We start from the raw sequence: 21,470 nt of genomic DNA, 5'->3' as shown, positions 1-21,470 counted from the left end.
TCTATAATAATATATTGAAAGTCAATAAAAGGAGTCGAGGACTGGTAATCAAAACCAAACGATAAATTATCATTAATTTGCAGCGTCCTCCATGTCATTAATTTTACTAATATTATTATTAGTGATTGTATCCTAGCTAGTGAATCAACAATAATAATGTGCTGAAAGTGAATGAAAAAGATTGAGGGGTCGTGGCTAAAATAAAACAATGCATTATTATCTTTGAGGATGCAAAGTAAAATTAGTCCTTTGAATTGTCTACGTTCAGATGCGTGTTTTGAATTATACTGGGGAGAGAAAATATCGAGAAATGATGAGATTGACAAGTGTACACAAGAAGTTAGACTCTTATTCTTCCCTTCCTGCTACTGGAGTTTGTTTTTTATCCTTCGAATTCAATTGACTAACATACCTGAATTTGTAGGTAATTTGTTAGTGGCGCTTCTTTAGTAACACTAATAGGTTATTTACCCTCTAAAAAAAATGTTGTTATTCTCCACCTCGTCGATTAGTGTTTATTTTTGTTAACCAAAATTCCTTGCATATATTTATTATCATTGTTAAAGTCATTATTGTCACACGACAGTGAAGGATTATCTTAGTCAAAATAATTGAATAACCTAACCAATAATTTTATGACAACAATTGGATTCACTTGCTCAAAATACGTATTGTTCTTCTCTTGTATGAAAATATTTGATCAACTGTTTTCCAGCGCTACTTATGTACACTTTTCGAACTTTCTAATCTTTCAGTGTGAGTTATATCAAACTTTTTCATGGAAAAGATTTATTGAATTTTATAAAAAAAAGTTAGTAATCAAAATACAACATTTTATAATGGAGACATAAAATGTCGAACACAAAGTATCAGATTGAGACATAAAGTTTGCACATATATATAATGGCAATATCTATATCTATATGTATTCAGGAAGGGATTTTTAGCAGAAACCCTCTCAATGCCTTCTAAACTTGTCATACTTTTTTCTAGATTTTTGTATTTATTTTAATACATAAAAAAACAGTGGGTTATAACCTACCTTATCACCAATCAATATTCCCACTATCCCACTATCACTTTATCACCAATCAATGTTCCCACTATCTCACTCCCACTATCCCACTATCTTAACTCATATTTTTATATTTATTTTAATACGTAAAAAAATAGTGGGTTATAACCCACCTTATCACCAATCAATATTCTCACTATCCCACTATCACCTTATCACCAATCAATATTCCCACTATCCCACTATCTTAACTCATCCTACAATTACTCCAACAATTACTCCTACAAATTCTTCTTTTACTGATCGACTTAATTAACTTATCGAGTTAATTCCCTTACCCTCTCTCTCAGTTTGTTATTTGTTTTGGGTTCTCTATTGATTTTGTAAATGTATTGATTTTGTTTCTTTTGTGAGCAGTAGTGGAAGATATTATGTGCAAAGACTCCAGCAGAAATCAACCTTCTTGCGGCCGGCTTAATTTTCCAGGTTAGTCCCCTCTGCCTTTTGAGTATGTTTTGCTTTTGCTTTGTTTTTTGTCATGAATGATATTGCATTGATTTTCTGATCATCCATTATTTCTGAAAATTTTTTACAAAATCTTATGAATGGTTGTTTGCTTATTGTTACACTATAAAGCAAAGATAAAAAGGTATTGCTTGCTTATATAATTGCGGATGGTATAGGTTCATGATTGAGGGTTCTACTATTTCTAACATAAATTGTATATTATAAAAATTTATTTGTTTTTATTACTGAAAATTTTTTAATTATTTTTTATTGCACATTTATCACATAAAATAGGTGTTACGATAGTTATTTTCATAATTTTATTCCAAAAAATGATCGTGCATGAAATAAAAAAAAAGATTTTTTGATAATTAAAAAAAATAATTAAAAATGGTTTATAATTGGAGAAAAACAATCCAGATACTACTAATAACTAAGGCACTATACGCACATTATTAAAATTGGATTAATTTTTAATTTCGTCAGAAATCCTTTTGGCAAAATTGCATTCTAGCCTTTCTTTTCTTTATCAACAATGACAATTACAACTACGTGATTCATCTATCTAGCAACAGCACAATTCAACTCATGGAATAAATAGTTCATTGCTTAAAGTACTTAAACAAAAGGTCAGAGCCAAGTCCTACTTAACACCTGCAAGTAATATATTACAATTAGAAAAAAAAAATGATTCAAGAGGAGTAAAAAACTCACAAAACCCCTGACATATGTGCAATCGTCAAGGCACTTTTGAGCATTTAAAACTACATTCCTTAGTTCAGATAACCACTTCTCTGTAATTGTTTTCATTTGATTACAATGCAATTCTATTAAATTCTATTGATGCTATTTCTATATTAATTATTGTATGTTTTTGGTTAACAGTTCTCATACAATGTATCACTATTTACACATAAAATAAATACATAAACTATTGATTTTTAATTTAATATATATTTTATTTCTAGATCAAAGAAATGAAAAATCTAACTGTCCTCAAGATCGCCAGGCATCCACATCACCAATAATTTTGCGTGATCATGGTAAATATATAGTTTCTTATATCGTCATACTCATCTTACATACACATTTTTTGGCTGCACTATCTTGCTAAATCAACTATAGATACAATACAATACAATTGTATTACAATTGTTCGATTACAATACAATTGTATCACATTCTATTGATGCTATTTATAGACAACTTAGCAATTTTATAGATTAGCAATTTATTTTATTTTATAGATTACCAATTACTACATGTACCAAAATATTTTTATATAGGGATTACTTCATTAACTATGGGTGCTAATAACAATTCAAATTGAGTTGCGTTATTTTTTATTGTTCAACACAATGTATTAAATTCTATTGTGCTATTCTTATATTAACTTATTGTTGTATTTTTTTTTGTAACAATTCTCAGACAAGATAAAAAAAATTCTCATACAACCGAAAAAAACGTTCTTGAATGATATATACATTCATAATTTCAAACTATTGTTAAACCAGATATTATATTTTATTTTATTGGTAAAATTTTTTCGCTTTATTGTTCCCATTTTATTTTTTTCCAATAATGTCAGCAACCGTGTACACGGGTATTCCCACTAGTTCTATTTTGTATATATGTACAATTATAGTTTTATACATTGTATTATTTTATTATGCACAAACATATTATGATATGGCGTGTTAGTTCATTCTAAATTGTCTCTTGGTACGAGTTTCTGAATGAGAGAGAAAGCGTAGCATGATAAAGCATTGCTTTACAAGGGATTTGAGGTAGGAACGATTGCAGGAAGCAACCGTTCCGAAAGGTTGCTGGTCAAGATTTGACAAAAAAAAAATAAGGTCCAAAATTTCATTTTATATATCATTTTTCATATTATATGTGAGACCCATAAAATTTTATTCTATAATTACACGTTATGCAAAGTAAATTACATCGCGTACAAAATATAAAAAAATTGATTTTTCCTGCCCCAAATCCCTTTATAAGTGAAAGATCTTTCCTAGTCTAGTCTATGTAAGCACCAAACATGGATTGGCACTTAACCAAACATTTTCTTGCTGGCACGTCCATTTCTATGAATTGCTTGTGTATGGATATGTGGCTGCAAAACTTCTGAATTGTCATGCCGTATATGTTACATTACATATCACATTATAAAAAGTATTATATTATTACTATTCTGAAATTTTCTTTTGAATAAACTTCAATTCAAAGCGGCATTATATTAATTTCCGAAATTATCATCACTCACACAACTACGAAAGGTTAAGATTATCGCTTCGTCAAGTTGGAAAATGCCAAAGTCACTTTTGGTTATTTTATTTGTTAGGAACCGATGTCCCATTGTCACAAGAGTCACATTTGCAAAGAGGGGGTCCGATGATCAACCAAAATTCTGCTTATCGCGTACCAGCAGTACAACGTCGTACATGATATTTTCAACGCTGTTGCAAGCCTACCTCCTCCGAGGAATTCGAAAACCGCAACCTTTCTGCCTAATCAAAGGAAACGGAAAATTGCCCCAAAACTCCACTGGCCGAAAAAATTTCCGCTTCATACTCTAAAAAGGGTAAGCAGGTGATGTGGGCATTCAAGGTGAATTGTCCCAGATTGCTATTTATCTTAATCCCACTTTTTGGCAACTTGAATTGTGTCCAAGTACTCTATAGATCGAATGACTAGCTCCGGCGATTTAATCGGGAGAAAGTTGAGGTTCAAAGAAAAGGAGGATTTCCAACAAGTTGGACAAATGCCCCTGAATGTGAGTTGAAGCCATACAAGTTTTCTAAGTTATGTGTTAATCTTGGTCGGTTTGGCTGGCGCCTCAAAGTTGAGGTTCATTTTTGTGCCATATTCACAATTCACATAGACCAGCCCCCAATCATGAAGCCATGATCTTTCGCAGGCAATATGAAGCAGGTCCATGGTTCGGGATCCAGCCCATTCCAAATTGAAGCATGCCCATGGAGTGTCCGTACGTAGTCCATGGCAAGGAAAGCGTCCTGTGCTGTGTAGGTCCAACAGTAGGCGGAAAACAGAACTTTCAACGGAAGAAATCAGAATTAAATCACGAACCCTTAATCTCAGGTAAATCTCAAAAGCCGGTAACTCTTGAGACTACCCAGGAAATTAATAATCTAATCCCAAACCCCCCCAATGATCGATGTGGGATTTTTGGAAAGGCCAGTAATGTCATTGCTACTAAAGATGTACTAACTTCCATGACACTCAGAAACCTCTCCATACTTTCTTTTTCTTTCAACAGAAGAAATCAGAATTAAATCACAAATTCATAATCTCAGGTAAACCACAGAACTGGCTAATAAATTTGGAGTACCCACGCTCCGACAAACACGTATTTATCATTATTACCAGACAGACCACTTTTTATCACTTGACTTCATCAGCTTCCACTCAGTTAAGTAGACAAGTGAAAAAAGATTTTGATATCTTGTATAGTAAAGGATAATTTCTTGATCTCTTTTTCTCTTTTTTTTTTGGATTATTTGTCAACTAGCAACATCTACGCTACCAGGTAAGTTCAATTAGGCTAATGGGGAGTGAGAATGAGAGAAACTCGCCTACGGGTTAGGATGGTGTACTTCTGTATAAGCTCTAGGATTTAATTACAAATACAATATTGAATATACTTGCAAATGCAAAGTTTGAATCCTTAATCTACGACTACACCTCTTTCTTATTTATTTTTTATTTTGTGGCAATTGATCATTTATTTTGTGGGTAATATTGAGATTTCAAAAAATTCCCTTTTCCTTACTCCATTTTAAACTCCATCCCTTTCTTCTTAAAAAAAATAAAAATTAGAAAAAAAAGAAGCCCATCTATTTTGCTACTAATGTTTGAATAGCAATTATTAGATGTGTATGAAATAAATAAATTAAAAAATATATATTTATGATGTAAGAAAAATAAGAAACTATCCCAACTCAGGCAGCTGTGGACATCAGTACTTTCGTGTCATAGGTTGTTTGGAATCATATAGACGTGGATAGTCCAGCTTTTTTCTTGCCAAACTACCAAGAAGATTAAACCACCTAATAATTAGTTGCAACAACTTTCTTCCCTTTTCTCCCTAATAAGGACGACTACAAGTTTATCCAGTTAAAAAAAAAAATTCTCCATTTCTTGTATTCCAAAATTAAATAAACGTATGTCGTGATGTAAATATAAGTGTTAAAGTACAAGGTGCATACTTCTACATTGAGTTTCATCCAAATTTAAAATAGAATTTTCAAAGCAGACAAGAAAATGACCCCACATAACAGTTCCTTTTTCGTTCGGGTTTGTGTATTATTATACGTCACTATCATCGATATATGTTGATGGATTTTTATGTCCACGTCCTATAACAAAAATGAAACAAATATGACCATAGCCAAGCAAAAGAAAATATGCAGCAAGGATGTTAATTTGGTACTTGAAACATACTAACGGTATAATTCACTTTTAATAATGAGTAATTATAAAAAAAATTTGTTGATTTTACATATGATGTAAAAAATAATGTACAAGATGCATCTTTTTCGAATAGAACCGAACCCGATCCAGATCCGTTGAACCTGATTCGGGATTCTCAGATCAAAACTCGCCGGATATACGGGTGGGGGTTCGATTCTACTACATAAAAATCGATTATGTGTCCAAGATTTTCAATTTCATTCCGAGCCTGATCCATTGACACCTCCTGCTAACAGTTCCTTTTTTCATTCGGGGTTGTGCATTATTATATGTCACTATCATGGATACATGTTGATGGATTTTTATGTCGACATCCTATAACAAAAATGACCATAGCCAAGCAGAAGAAAATATGCAGCAAGGATGTTAATTTGGTACTTGAAACATACTAATACATTTTCTTTTTTTTTTCCTCCAACGTTTTTCAAGAAATCTCTACCGCGGTGCCTCAAAATTATGGGATTCCATTTTTAATTTATTTATTTTCTTTTAAATTATTTTTACAAAATTTAGACAGCGTTGTCTCAAAGTTATTGTATTCCTTATTTAACTTTTTCTTTTCTTTTCCTTCCGTTGTTTTGAAAAGTAGGAACACTAATTGCTTGGACCACTTCTATATTTATACACCGTATTTGTTTAGATTTCCTTTTACTAGTTTTCGTCGGAGACCATTCTTTGAAAATACCACACTTTGAAGTTAAGGATTATGACAACATGGATAATGACAAGCGTACTTTGAAACCATGGAGCCCAATGGAAAAGATATGCAGACCCCTAAGCGCAAGTTTTTTTAATCGCCAAGGATTATTCATTTTTCCTAGCCTTCTTCACCAACTTATAAATAATTTAGTGAACTAATGATCAATAGACAAATTAAACGCACTAATGATAACTTCAATAACAATTTAGTGAAATAGTAGTATTAATTCTTTTAGATTTGTTTATTTATTTTTGTGTTTTTTTGGGATAGGTATCAAATTTGTTTAGAAAAAGTGGTCCGACCAAGATTGTGACGTGGAAAAAAGTTATTGGCCAGAACAACCCATTCCAAGGTCAACCCAACTGTCGGCATAATACAGTATAAAAAAGAGCCTCTCGTGCACTGTGTAGTGTGTGAGTGCGTGTCCCAGTGCCTTTCTCTTAGCTTTTCTTTTTCTTACAAACTATTGGAGTATTATTATTAATTTTGGGAGCTTCGGACACTTAAAAAGCGGGCATTGGCCGGTGTGGGTGTGGCCGGCCGCCCTCATTCCTAATTTCTTTGATACCAACGACCGAAGAACCGAATAAATAATCATGATAATGGAGTACTAAAACGACTACTGCGTGTTACTGAAACTAGTCTAATTGTGTCACCCTTTAAAGTCCAAAACCCCCCGGTCATTTAATCCAACAGTAGACAAAGTACTCTAATACTCCATTAACGCCTTCTCCTCAGTCTAATCATCATCCTCCCCACCCCTGAAAGGTGAAAATCAGAGCTTCAGACAAACCACCAAAAACTGAGCAAACCTTTTAGTTCTGGTATTGATAATAAGGAGTGAGCGGAGTCGGCATCGCTTTTCGTGAAGTGGATATGGGATTTGTGTTGGGGCTAGTGATGGGAGTGATCGTCGGCCTGGCTTTAATCGTCGGCTTTGTTCGCTCCGAGAATTCCCGATCCAAACGCCGCTCTGAGCTCGTAAGTCCACTGCTTTACATACGTAATGCATTCCTACTGCTACTACTACGAAAAACCAAACCTTTTACTCCATTTAGATGCTCTTTTTTTTTTTTGGTTTGTTGTTTATGTTAAAAATTTGAAAGGCGACGACGGTAGCGGCGTTTGCTAGGATGACAGTGGGTGATTCTAGGAAGTTACTGTCGCCGGAGCATTATCCTTCCTGGGTGGTTTTCTCCCAGCAGCAAAAGGTATTGTATTGTGATTTGTCGCGCTCTTTTTTAAAAAAATAAAAATTTAAAAATATGTCTGCATATCTTGTTTAATTCAAATCATGTGTTTTTATGGTTGGTTGTTATTCAGTTGACTTGGTTGAACCTTCAGCTGGAAAAGATCTGGCCTTACGTCAGTGAGGTACATTTAATCTCAATAAATATGCAGGCACCTGTTTCGCACTTTTCTTTTTTTTTTTTTTTTTTTTTTTTTTTTTTTTTTGGATTTTGGATGGTTAGTATTGATTTTTTTCGTAAGTGCATTGTGTTGATATGGATAATTTGGGGGGCATAGGCGGCTTCGGAGCTAATAAAAACTAATGTGGACCCGATTTTGGAGCAATACAGGCCGGTATTGTTGGCTTCATTGTCATTCTCCAAGTTCACACTGGGGACCGTTGCTCCTCAATTTACTGGTATGAAAGTCTTGATTATTGAAGTACTTTCAGTTTTGTGTGTCTATGTAGTAAGTTTTAGTTAATTTGAGATTTGATTATTTATTATACATTCCGTAAATTTGTATGCATTATCTGAGGTGAGTAATGCTGAAAGGAACATAATGACGAAGATTAGAAAGTCTGATCAGTAGCTGATACTGATAGTACTATAATTTTCTTGTTATTTTGGCTTAGTTTTTTGTGAATAAACTATGGAGTGGTTTTCGAGTTAATAGGCTGAAGGAAGTCATTTAGTAATTCACAATTGCAATATTTAGGCTGTCGAGTAGGACCGAAATAGCAAGCTACAATTCTTGTGAACCAGGTTCTCAAAAGAGATGGGGATCATTTGAAAATAAATCTTAATGAGAAATTATTTCTGGTTTCCACGTCAACATCTCCGGTGGTTATGTATTGAGAGTTGGAGGTACATGAGATTTTAGTGCATCCAATTGCATTTCTTTTACTTATTGGCTCATTAAATTTTATCTCTATGAAGTTTATTAAAAGTTTTATTACAACTTCTTGGAATACATGTAATTGATCAAAGGCTAACAGAGCTAATCATCTAAAGCATCTTAAGTAATAGTTCCATTCTGACTTGCAAAATCTTGTTATTTTTTTATTTTGTAAATTCACTACGAAGAGATAGGAAGCTTTTTTGAGACCAATCTGTCATTTCCGATAATGCTTCCAATTTTGAGAAGTGTCATAGACTACTCCCATATTCATGTTGGCTCTGAAAATCTCTCAATTTCAACAACACTGGTTACAGATTTCCACTTTCATTTTTATCAGGCCTAACAATTAGCAATTTTGTCTTGGAGGTATGTGGAACATAAGCTACCAGATAATTTCATGCATTGAATTAGGAAAGAATTGCCATCTACCCTGTAAGTGGAGTTCTTGCTAGGCTTATAACTGCTGACAGTCAACTTAATGAAGAGAATGCCCTTTGTTCTTTCCTATTGTTGTTGTTCTCCTTGTAGAAATGACTATAGGAAGACAACAACAAAGTAGGAGTATCTCCCATAGAGATGGACCTTGCAAATAGAAATATGGTATTATAGACTACGTGAGAATGGAATTAGCATCCGCCGCTTAGAATTTTTTTTTGACAATCAAATAGTAAGCATCAATTTTTTTTTTTCCTTTTCTCGTCTGAAGCATATGGTTCACCTTTTGATCACTAAATATAAACTACAAGCTGCATTTTTATATACTAACTGTTTGTATTCATAAAGATGGCATATAGATATATTTTTATATCGATACTCATACTAATCAGTTCAAATTTCAGGAGTTTCCATCATTGAAGATGGAAGTGAAGGTATAACCATGGAGCTGGAGATGCAGTGGGATGGCAATCCAAGTATAATACTTGATATTAAGACCTATCTTGGAGTTGCATTGCCTGTGCAGGTATCCTGTGTGTGCTTTCTCAGTCTGTCTGAGAGCTAGTGTTTACCCTTTTTCTTTTCCCAAGTAGCAGAATGATTTACTTTCTAATGGTTATTAATGCATCATTATATCCACGAGTCAAAGGCCTATGTAACTGACAGTATAATCATAATAAGTATCATTATCTCTGCATCACATTTAATTGCGCAAGAACAAAATCATTACAAAAAGAATTTCATGCAAGATCTGTCTTCAACACAATTTTTTCTTCAGTAGCCCCAATCAATTTGTATATGTTTCTGAAGATTTTCAATTGATTTACTGCTTTATCTTATTGCGATCATTACTCGTGGTTTTTGACACAGGTGAAGAATATTGGTTTCACTGGGTTGTTCAGGCTGATCTTTAGGCCATTAGTGGATGAGTTTCCATGCTTTGGAGCTGTATGCTATTCTCTGAGAAAAAAGGTTAAAGTCTATTTTCTAAACTAGATCAATCTCTTGCAGGTCTTGGAAGTAAAAATTAATTAGGGTTTTAATTGGAGAGAATTTTGGAGAAAATTCTAGAAACTCGTGTTTCTGCACCTTTATTACGTGTAGTGAGATGAATATGTAACTGTTGCATTTCTACATGGTGGAAAATTTCCACTGTGTAATGTTGGCTGCACACATTTACAGTAGTAGTCTGATAATCCATAAGTATGGCATCTTGCTCACTGGTGCAGTCAAGTAGCAAATGTATGTTTTAGGGTATGAAGGTTGGTATATACTTGCAAGTACAAATGCTCAGAAAGCTCTTGCCATTAACTGGTGTGCTGAATGACATTGCTGATCTTTAACAACCTAGACTAAGTCAACAGTGGATACTCTATGTCCTAGAGCTAACAGATTCCTCAGATGAATAGATTTTAAACAAAACGTTGCATGACTCTATGTGGATTTGTTGCACTCGTGGTGATCTCTCTCTCTCTCTCTCTCGCTCGCACACACACACACTCGTGCACACAGAGACACGCATATGTACAGAATGCACACATACATAGAAACAGACTCAAACAAACCAAATTTGGTACATATACATGCTGAATGGGATACCCATTTTATGCATAATCGTGCGTGCTCTTTTTTATCTGTGCATATGGTGATATTTTTTGCTTACTTGTTTGATTTGCAGAAAAAGCTGGATTTTACACTTAAAGTAATTGGTGGTGACATATCGACTATTCCTGGCCTTTCCGATGCCATTGATGTATGTTTGAATTCTATTATCAAATTCTGTTTATAGCCGAGATCAGGATATTCTTAAATCTTGTTTACTGTCTTCCTAGATATGCACACAATATTTAGAAATTAACTGCAAACCGTATTTGAACTTTTATTTCTCTCTGCTGTAGCTTGAAATATTTTTGTTTACCATCACGGTGTTCAACCCTTTGAGATTTTGGTGTTAAGTGCATAATGGTTGATTAGTGAACTTGGAAGAATTGTATCTATGTGGAAAGGGGTGTTTAAGTGTTTTCTTCATATCTATTACCATACCAAATACTCTTTCCTTAATGTTTCTGCTTTATGTATTCAGGGTACAATACGGGATGCTATTGAAGATTCTATAACATGGCCAGTTCGAAAAATTGTGCCCATTCTGCCAGGGGATTACAGGTATACAAATGTTGGTTATGCAACTGCATTACTGTAGTCTTAGCCATAGTAGTGAAGCAAGATTGTCAAATTTAGAGACGTATACAATGAAGCAGAAGGGACTCTGTCACAATTCAGCCAAAGCTGTCTCAACTTTATGTAACTCTAATGATGTAATCAACCATAACAAGCTGAAGTGACATACAGGTTGATGGGACGTCTAAACATGAGATAATCAGGGGCATATTAAAAATAGATAGGGTCTTTAATGGAACAATAAGACAAGCAGGGGGTGGTGGGGGAGAGTGGGATGGGATTCTGATGAAGAAAATTGAAGTGTTGGTGTCTCTTTCTGCTACTCATGACAATATTGTGGCTGAAGATATCAGTCCATTGGTTGTTAATTCTAGTGTGAATTAATACGATCAAACAGCTACTTAACTGCAAAGGTGCCGAAGAGATACTGCAACTGTCCGTAAGTGTTTAATCACCCATCCAGTCGCTTAAGGAAATTTGCTGTGTAGTCTCTCCCCTCCCTGCAACCGTTGGACTCTTCATGTTTTCTCTTTCACTTTGCTATATGAAGCTGTTTCATTACCTTCTGTTATGAATAAGATTCCCTAGCAGCCTAACCTTGGTGCAAATGCTTTTTTAGAGTGTGAATGTGCAATTTTTTATTTTCTCATTGTTTTCAGTTTCATGCATTTATTACACTACATATAATTTTCTTTGTGTAGTTGACTTTTTCTGTTTCTTTTATTAAGTGATCTTGAACTAAAGCCCATTGGCATCTTGGAGGTGAAGCTTGTGCAAGCAAAGGAGTTGACAAATAAAGACCTTATTGGCAAATCTGATCCTTTTGCCAAGTTATATATACGTCCACTCCGTAATAGAATGAAAAAGAGCAGAACCATTGTGAGTTATCTTATTCTTTCATGGGTTGACTTCGATCCACTCATCTTTCTAAGGTAATTATTAACCATTTTCTTCAGAACAATCAGTTAAATCCTGTCTGGAATGAACATTTCGAGTTCATAGTTGAGGATGCGTCCACTCAACACTTGACTGTAAAAATCTATGACGAAGAAGGAGTTCAGTCTGCTGAACTAATTGGATGTGCTCAAATATATCTGAAAGATCTTGAGCCCGGAAAAGTGAAGGATGTGTGGTTGAAATTGGTGAAGGACTTGGAGATCCAAAGAGACAACAAAAACAGGGGTCATGTGAGAACTCTAGTTTCCATCTTTTATTGAAATGATAATTATGATATAATTGCAGTTTTATAAGTTTACTTGGAAACTAATTAAATTCATGCTGAACACCTGTAGAAGTCATAATGCAAATGGTCTGGAATAACAAAATGTCTGGTATGTAAGATGCAGATAACCTCTAATGTTCTTGCTTGTCAGTCAATGGAGTGCAGAATTCCTTCTTAATTAATATAGTTATGAGTGATGGCATGATGTTATAAGTTTATTTCTTGTAGATTTCATCTTCAGAAATTTTTACTGAATATGAAAATTGAATTTATCGGCAGTTAACCTAATTGAACATTAGGACAGACTGTTGATTGATTTCCTCTGAGTTTTAATCATCTTACTGGGGTTAGTTATTATTCCATGGGTTAATGAGACCTATACTATACCTTGATTGTAAAATCCTCAAACTTGATATTTTTAATACTTGGTTGAGGAGCATTAACTTCCTTTAATCTGGTTTTATTTGAAATACAGATGAACCGTAGGAGCCAATTAACACCTAAAATGAAGAGAACATCGCTTTACATGCATTGACATAAAATTTCTGTCTCAAAATTTTTTTTTGGGGGGTTGGGGGGGGTGTAACTTCTACCAGTGTTCATGGAAAAGATAAAAAGAAGAAAAATCTATGGCTAAGGACTAATTTGGTGTTACATTCCATATAACCATGCACTCTCTTGATATATTTTTTCAATTTTATTTTTTTTAGGTGCATTTAGAGCTACTGTATTGTCCTTTTGGAATGAAGAATGGGTTTACTAATCCTTTTGCAAAGAATTTCTCCATGACTTCACTAGAGAAGGTTCTCAAAAATGGTGCAGAAGGAAAAGAAGTTGCCGAAAATGGAGATGAAGTCAAGAAAAGAAAGGAGGTGATTATAAGGGGGGTACTTTCTGTAACTGTTATATCTGCTGAGGATCTGGCACCAACAGATCTTATGGGCAAGGCTGACCCTTTTGTAGTGCTCACTATGAAGAAAACTGAAGCAAAGAACAAAACCAGGGTTTGTTCTATGCCGATGTCTCTTACACCTTAGCTGAGTGTTTTCTCTTTTCCTGATCCAATATGTTTCGGTCTGATACTGATAGTATTCTTAGTGTTTAGCATAATTTGCCTACATTTCTAGATTATGAACCTTCTACATGTCCTTTCTTTTGTGTATGTAGGTTGTGAACGAAAATTTGAATCCAGTCTGGAATCAGACTTTTGACTTTGTGGTTGAGGATGGATTACATGATATGCTCATAGTTGAAGTCTGGGACCATGATACATTTGGCAAGGTAGGTGTATCCTGCCCTTTGTACATTTTAGTTTTGCTTAACCTGACAATACTCTATGGTAGTGGTGCATGCTGGAAATGGAGCAGTTGGAACTCTAATCTTAAAAACGCCTCTGTTTCATCAACTTTAGTAATTTTGTTCCAGTCCTTAAGGATGGGTTTAAAAGAAGAAGGCAGTTTTTCTGGCAAGCTTGTTTACCTATTCAAGTAAAATGTAAGAGATCATAGGACATCAAACATGGGAACTGAAGTAGCTATTATATCTGGAACCAAAGGAACACTCTGGGAACGGGTCATTTAGTTAATTTATTGCCCTAAAAGAATTTGCAAGGAAAATTGTCAATTGCCTACAGGTGGTTGTGTGCAGAATAATTTTGGGATTAATTTCACTTGCATCTTCAAAAAAGTGTCTTATGTTGGCTTAATCATTTTCATAAATTTGTGGTCATTATGCAGGACTATATGGGAAGATGCATCCTAACACTAACAAGGGTTTTACTGGAGAGTGAATATAAAGAGAGCTTCGAGTTGGAAGGAGCTAAGTCTGGGAAACTGAACTTGCATCTCAAGTGGACGGCACAACCAATCTTCCGGGACAGGGATTAGTAGACCCCCGGCGACTTGTACAACTATATAACGTAATTACCCCATACAAAGAACATGATTAATATATGAATCCCGAAATTGGTAGCAGTCGCATTTTGCTGTATATAAGTGCTTTAGGATGACGGCGAGTCTCTTGTAAAGCAGCGGAAATTTCGGACTTATTACAGGCCAATAAACAGATTTGACGCATCGTTTTTGATTGTTTCAGCTCTCGTGACTGCTGTTCTTCAACGCTAATCGTCGAGTTGCTTTTTAACTCGGTCACTTTCTGAATTTTTCCAGTTGCCTGAGGAAAATTTGTTATTGTTGGCACAGGGTTTCAAATTTTCAGCCATGTGACAACTTATGTTGGCAGTTATTACTTTCTCACATCCAAATTGTGACCGATGATGATTTTGCACATGCGTTGCTCAGAAATAAAAGGTCTTAAATCGAGTCTTATTGATTTTGTTACTGCCTGTCGTACAAACAAGCAGAAATACAGAAACTTGGGCAGAGACGTACCCTTGAATTACAAATAAAGGAGTAACAAGAGAGTAATTTGAAATAAAAAATGATTGCCTGGACCGACTTTTCCAATTCCAAGATATGTTGCATTGAAGTGATTCTCCAGGTAGTCTCCAGAACCATCACCTACTTCTGACAACTGCGATTAACAACAAAAGCCCAGACCCCACCAACAAATAGCGACGACCATCTTTCTGGAAGAAATGCCATTAATTTCAGAGCAAGAACCAGTCTACCAACTGATGAAGGCAACACCACCGAACTTCGCAAACAAAGCAAGCTGCATAAACAAGCGACTCTCCCCAACTTGAATAAAACTTACTTACAGCCGCTCGCTAAGTGGCCTGTTCACAATCACAGAGTAGAGATGATTTTTCCTTAGGTTTCTCCTCCGCTTACTGGTTCCCCTGTGAAGAGAATAATCAGTGTGTGAAAATGCTACAGGGGAAACTTCAGACACCTATTTAGAAGATCCTTGCAATTGGAGTAAAAATGAGGAAACAAATTCCCGAAAATTGAAAAAAAAAATTATATCTAGAAAACGCCCCATATCAGTCTCATAAGCAGACCTGATAAAAAGATCAGTGGCATTTTCATACAATTATAACTCAATAAGACATACATGGTGCCACTCACCAGTACTGGTTATATAACATGAATGCGTCAGTCGCTACTTTTTTCCCATCATCGTTCCTGTTCCAGTGATAGAGTGCATGCGTCCTATTCTTTATTTCTAATGTAGAGTGTCCATAACTTGCTTCGCGAAAAGCAGAATATTCTGGTTGAGGATCTCTAAATCTGCAATAACAATGACAGAATTCGCTAGTTGCAAAGTAAGAAACGTGGGTAACATTCAAAAGGTCACCACAACAGTGTAACAAGGAAGATTTTTCACCATATGCAGTCTGCTATACCTTCCTGCAAGACCTTCCTGATTTCCTCCATCACCTACGGTAATATAAACAGGAGCTGATTTGTCAGGTACAGGGTAAGGATATCCACTTGATACATTGTAGTGTATGTTGGAGATGCGATACTGAAATTGGAAAGCAAGAATTAGCTGTTATAATAGGTCAAATTACAGCAAAGAACCATTGCTCAAAGAAGAAATCAAGATCTCAGTCGTTGCATCTACAACTTATAATAAATATCTGGATATGCTAACATCAGGACGAACATTTTATATAATTTAGAGCAAACTGTCATTGATTTCCAAGGCACACACCCAGGAAAAGGATGATACTTTCTCTACTGACTACAAGAAGACTGAGTAGATATCCTGTTCTTACTCTTCAAGAAAGGAATGCAGCGAGAATAAAAGCCTGGTCAACAAGTACTTTAAAGACAGAGAAAGAGGACAAACCGATCTTTCATAAGCATGGACATGGCCTGCAAAGACTACATCAACTTTATACTTAACAAACCAACTCTCAAATACTGTTCTTATACTTTCTCCTTCCATGAAATGGGCTTCATTACTGTTGTAAATTGGAACATGCATCAAGACAATGAGCCAAGGAGTCTTCTTCCGGTCAACCCTTTCGAGTTCTTCTGCAAGCCACCTCCACTGCGGTGTATATTTGACTGCCAAGATGAACAAGATACCAAACAAGAAATCTATAAGAACATATCACGATCATCTGCTGCCACCTTTTAAGGAACAAATGAAATAACTAGCACTCAAGAAGAAAAGCTCTGCCATAAGGCATAGACAGACAATCTTCTTATAAATACAGTATTTGATGGTGTGCACCAAAGCAATTAGAAACTCCATAGGCCAAGGCATCCCTTATCTCAAACCAGGAGCACTAACACCAATAGTATATTTTAGTTCACAACAAAACTGCAACTGCTTGCTGTTATTATTTGAAGAAAGAAAGACGAATCTATCATTCTTTTATTTTGATACCTCCAAAATTAGATATTTGCCACTAAAACCTACAACAAGGGGCAAGCAAGTATGAACGTGATACTATTAAAAATAGGCCTTCAGAGTACACCAACGAAGAAAGAAATGGGCATATAGTTTTCATTGTGATATGCATCTTCACTTATTACCTTTAAAAACCAAGGTACAAATAAGAAAAGGCCAAAGCATTTAAGGGAAACGTAAATTACCGAAGGGAGAATAACTAGACAGGACAATTACATGAGCTGATCCACGCCGGATAGCATACCAAAGAGGATCACTGCTTTTGGAGGCTGGATAAGGTGTAGGGTATCTGTGGAGATATGACTTGAATGGAGTTACTTCTCCCTACGAAGACATATTTAAGAAAGTGCAGTAGTCAATAGCAGCAAGGGATTACATCTAAGATGTGCAGAAACTTTAATAACTAATCTACTTGTGATTTAATTCCATATGTACTCTGCTGTGCCCCTATGATGTCATAATGTTTCAACTGGGAGAAAAAATTTAGAAATCCAGACTACAGGTAATCCATAATTAAAGCATTAGATTGAAACAACACATTCTCATAATGAAAGTTGGAAAACCATAAACTTTTACAGGAAAAGTCTCGTGCATAAAATCATACACACATATGCAGATAAGGTCAAGAAACAATAAATGAATAAGTCACCATAATCCTTACCATAAACTTTTAATGGATCCACATATCATCATAGTTCTTTTCCAGGCGATACTCTTCCTCAGCCTAGTTATGCAGGAAAGCTTCGTTTATGTGGTGAAATTTTTTTTCTTGCTTTTACTTTGTCTTTTTTATTTTATTTCAGTTTAAGAGAGGGCTCTCTCTTGTTTCTTTTTCATTGTGACAGGTAGGCATTGTTGTTATCAAAACGAGTCTGCCAGCAAGATTTGGTTTCTGGATTAATAGCTTTTTGCCACTGATAACATAAATCAAACTTCTGCCCTCTACAGGACCCCCAGAGTGTTCTAGCACAAATAAAGCTGGGCACATTCATGAAACTCCAGTTCATGAGTTAAGAGAATTCTCATTGCTGCATATATCTATTAACTCATCTTTGTCACTCCAATATGTACATAAGTCCTAGCTTCCAGATTAATCATTTCCCTATGATGAAAAACAAATTTTTGCAATCATGAGACAGCACAACTGGAAAAGCAAATTTATTTCGTCTGTGCACTTAAAACAGCTAGAATTTCAACTAGAAACTGAAGAACTTAAATAACATAAATGATCAATGGAAAACAGAAAACCCAATACTCTTTATCAAATATGCTGTGGTAACATTTTACCATATATGGCATGTACTCAATCTCATGATTTCCAGCGCACCATATCCATGGCTGGTATGCTGCACTCTGCTCAATGAAACGACCCCATGTGTCCCAACGCACACCAACATCATGATACTGGTATCTATCAGCATAAGAGAGATCCCCAACAAATAAGACAGTTTGTCCACCACTCCGCTTATAATGTTCAAGAGTTGAAAGAGAATTGTATGTTTGACCCAGATCACCTGAAATGAAAAGAAGGGCATAGTCATATAAGAACAGGAAAACTTCTGTACTTAGTAACTGGGAATGTCACATCCAGAAATATCCAAGATAAATTAGCATATTCATCTTTTATTCAAATTTCTAAATGTCACTTTTTGAGATTAAAAAGGAAGTCATAAGTAGCAGGCCAACTATGCAAGGTTTCAAAGGAAATTAAACCACAACACCAACAACTAGGTAAGGTCAGAAATTATGATGGTGAGATGCTATCAAACCATAAAAATTTGCAATGTGCAAGCTCAAAATATGAGTTTCAAATTTCTGTAGGCAATCCCAGGTGCACTTGGTACATATAACTTTTATCAAATTTCTGTAGGATACATACAATGGAATAGACTCAAGGCTTCTCAAATAGGAAACTAAGAGAAAACACAAGTTCTCCTGAAATCAAAATGCTAGGGCTCAATGTGATTTAAATAAATCTACAGTTTGTCAACTCAACTATTACCACAGAGTCCTGAAAGCATGGATACAATTTTCTATGCTTCTGATTTACTTCAACTCACAGCTGACATGAGCAACATAGCTGACAAGTTTTGGTCAGAGTCTGAGCAAGGCAACTGCAAAAAGCTGACAATCATAGTTTCCTTTACTAGTGGTACTAGCCAATGAATTTATATGATATTCACTCAGATTCATTTCCGTGGCCTGAAATCCTCTCATGTTCAGAAAATTACACAGATTTAACATGAATACCAGCAAGTAACAAACAAAACAACTTACCTATGATTCCAAACTTGTAGGAAGCATCTGGATCAATTCTTGGAGGTGTTTGAAACCAAAATTTCCTTGCAGAATCACGATCTCCAATCTCATAGTAGTACTTCGTGTCATACTAGGCAACAGAAATAAATGTAGTACACAAACTTAGAAACATATTTGCATTTTGACATTACACCCAATAATGAACACTAAAAATTACATGAAATTTCTGTAATCATACCTTGGGATAGTATTTATCATGCAAGAACTGAAAATAAAACTTTTTCCACATATATAGAAATTTAATTATTGTCCAATTAAAAACTCATACTATCTAATACTACCCCAAATCCTAATGGTTGAAAATTATGCAAGTATAATAATTACCTCAAGACTATCAACAAGACACTTGTGGATATATCCAGATTTGTAGTTGTAGAATGTGTAGTTTTTAACTGTCCCCTTTGCAGTAAAATCATATTTTCCTTCTGATATGCCATATCGCACTTGGCTGGATCCTGGTTCATCAGGTGTCACCCAAGAGATTATAACTGCCTTCCCATCATAGTCACCCTGTGTGATGTGCACCTACGGCAGAAACATTGAATTTTATAAAACCATGAAGGAACACATATTATCCATTTTTCTATTAAAAAAAATTTAAAAACCACAAAGTAAAGTACTAATATTCGAGTGAGAAGTAGCTCCATAGAAATAAGTTCCCAAGGCACTTCTTGAAGGCAACCGCTAATTCTGAGACATCTTTAGCAGTCCAAATTGAATAACAACATGCGCATCGTAAAAGAACACTAAATTGGTTAAACATGTGATAAACATACAAAGCAAAAGAAACCAACTTTAACATTAATAACCAAAACGTCGAACCCAATCATCACATAGAACTTAGTCTAGTCTTTAGATCTTATCAGTCAAAAACATGCAGTATGAACTCGGTATCCAGATTCAATTCTAAGCACCTCCTTTATTCCATCACTTGATGCTCCAAACATGTGGGATCTGAAAAAGCTAAACATACAGTTGCAAACCAAATTGGCTTTCAAAGTTTTCGCGCAGTAAGGCTACGGGCAAATGGTCATGCAACCTAAAAAAGGCTAGGAAAGGTAGTAGGAAAAGGGACTTACTTGCTGGGGAGCATTATAACCCTTGGGAAGTGCAAAAGCTTCATTATCAAGTGGAATATCGGTAGATGGCCACTCGGAACGAATAAAGCTACTGGTTAAACCCGCAATCCCATTGTGTACGAAACTCAACAAAATGGAAAACAGCAGCCAAATGCGGTTCGATAACATTTGATTTCCCCCTTATCCTCCTGCACTACTGCACCAACAGTTAACTAACTAATCAATAATGTGATGATGTGAGACGCACACAACCAAACCAAAAAAAAAAAGGTATCACCAACAACCCCCGATCTATCCTGAATTCCTGATAGGAACCAAAAAAACAATGAAACTGATTTCAAGGAATGCATTCCTTTCTATTATGATTTCCGCGTCTTGGATCAATTAATACTTTATATTCTCAAGCGTTGCAGAAGAAAAAAAATTTAAAACGGAACACTGGATTTATTTTCTTTAAAAATAAAAGCACAATATCAAAGGACTAGCTATTTGTAGTTTGTTAAGGACAATCTTTATGCCTTGTAGAAATCTATCAATCTCTTAAGCCGGCGACTAGATTAACGAATTCGTTAAAAGAAAGCATTAACATAGGAAGAAAAAGGTTTTACCTCAAATCAAATCAATACAAGAAGGTGCAAGAGGGGAACGAGCAGTTGATCCGATAATCAGAGCTGTATCTATATAGTATGTACTGCGTGTGCTTGATAATGGTATGCTGATGAACGGCGTTGGGACGGACGGACGGACGGACGGAAATGAGTGGGGAGAACTTAGTGAGTTATGATTGGTTGGTTCGTTTGTCGTTTTCTGTCGGGACGGAGTCGGCGTGAAGTGTCAGTCACCATTCACCAGGCAGGGCAGGCAGGACGCGAACCCGGTTCAGAGGGAAGCATCGTTGGCGGGTGACTGGGGCGCGTGGCTTTCTTTATTGGGTGGAATTAGTCATTGGATATTCCGGGTGACCCGACCCGTTCTTCCCTCATTTTAATTGTGGGATCGGGAACCGTCCTCCTCTCACCGGGCCCGGTCGCAGGAGATTAATCGGGCCCCGTAAAAATTGAT

The 21,470-nt window shown here is 35.5% G+C and overlaps 2 protein-coding genes across 4 annotated transcripts; one reads left to right on the top strand and one right to left on the bottom strand.

Moving 5' to 3' along the window:
* Positions 1-7,246: 7,246 nt before the first annotated feature.
* LOC113776324 (synaptotagmin-5) lies at positions 7,247-14,777 on the top strand. Its single transcript, XM_027321455.1, has 13 exons — positions 7,247-7,700; positions 7,826-7,930; positions 8,043-8,093; positions 8,247-8,367; positions 9,689-9,810; positions 10,155-10,256; positions 10,963-11,037; positions 11,368-11,447; positions 12,191-12,341; positions 12,419-12,649; positions 13,395-13,688; positions 13,852-13,965; positions 14,421-14,777. Exons 1-13 carry the CDS (start codon positions 7,596-7,598, stop codon positions 14,568-14,570), a joined length of 1,701 nt encoding a protein of 566 aa, XP_027177256.1. The 5' UTR covers positions 7,247-7,595; the 3' UTR covers positions 14,571-14,777.
* Positions 14,778-14,976: 199 nt separating this feature from the next.
* LOC113776325 (bifunctional purple acid phosphatase 26) lies at positions 14,977-21,311 on the bottom strand. Of its 3 annotated transcripts, none has more exons than XM_027321456.1 (10): positions 21,017-21,311; positions 20,409-20,604; positions 19,654-19,854; positions 19,288-19,399; positions 18,298-18,524; positions 17,196-17,334; positions 16,441-16,661; positions 15,992-16,113; positions 15,714-15,875; positions 14,977-15,484 (listed from the first exon to the last, which is right to left on the bottom strand). In XM_027321456.1, the coding sequence occupies exons 2-10, from the start codon at positions 20,574-20,576 to the stop codon at positions 15,400-15,402; spliced, it is 1,437 nt and encodes a 478-aa protein (XP_027177257.1). In that variant the 5' UTR covers positions 20,577-20,604; positions 21,017-21,311; the 3' UTR covers positions 14,977-15,399. The 3 variants fall into 3 exon arrangements, with proteins under 3 accessions (XP_027177257.1, XP_027177258.1, XP_027177260.1); XM_027321457.1 differs by having other exon boundaries at positions 20,409-20,601; XM_027321459.1 differs by having other exon boundaries at positions 20,409-20,596.
* Positions 21,312-21,470: the final 159 nt, after the last annotated feature.

The sequence above is a fragment of the Coffea eugenioides genome, chromosome 6, assembly GCF_003713205.1.
Source record: "Coffea eugenioides isolate CCC68of chromosome 6, Ceug_1.0, whole genome shotgun sequence".
Classification (NCBI taxonomy): Eukaryota; Viridiplantae; Streptophyta; class Magnoliopsida; order Gentianales; family Rubiaceae; genus Coffea; species Coffea eugenioides.
This window is presented reverse-complemented; position numbering and strand designations above follow the sequence as displayed.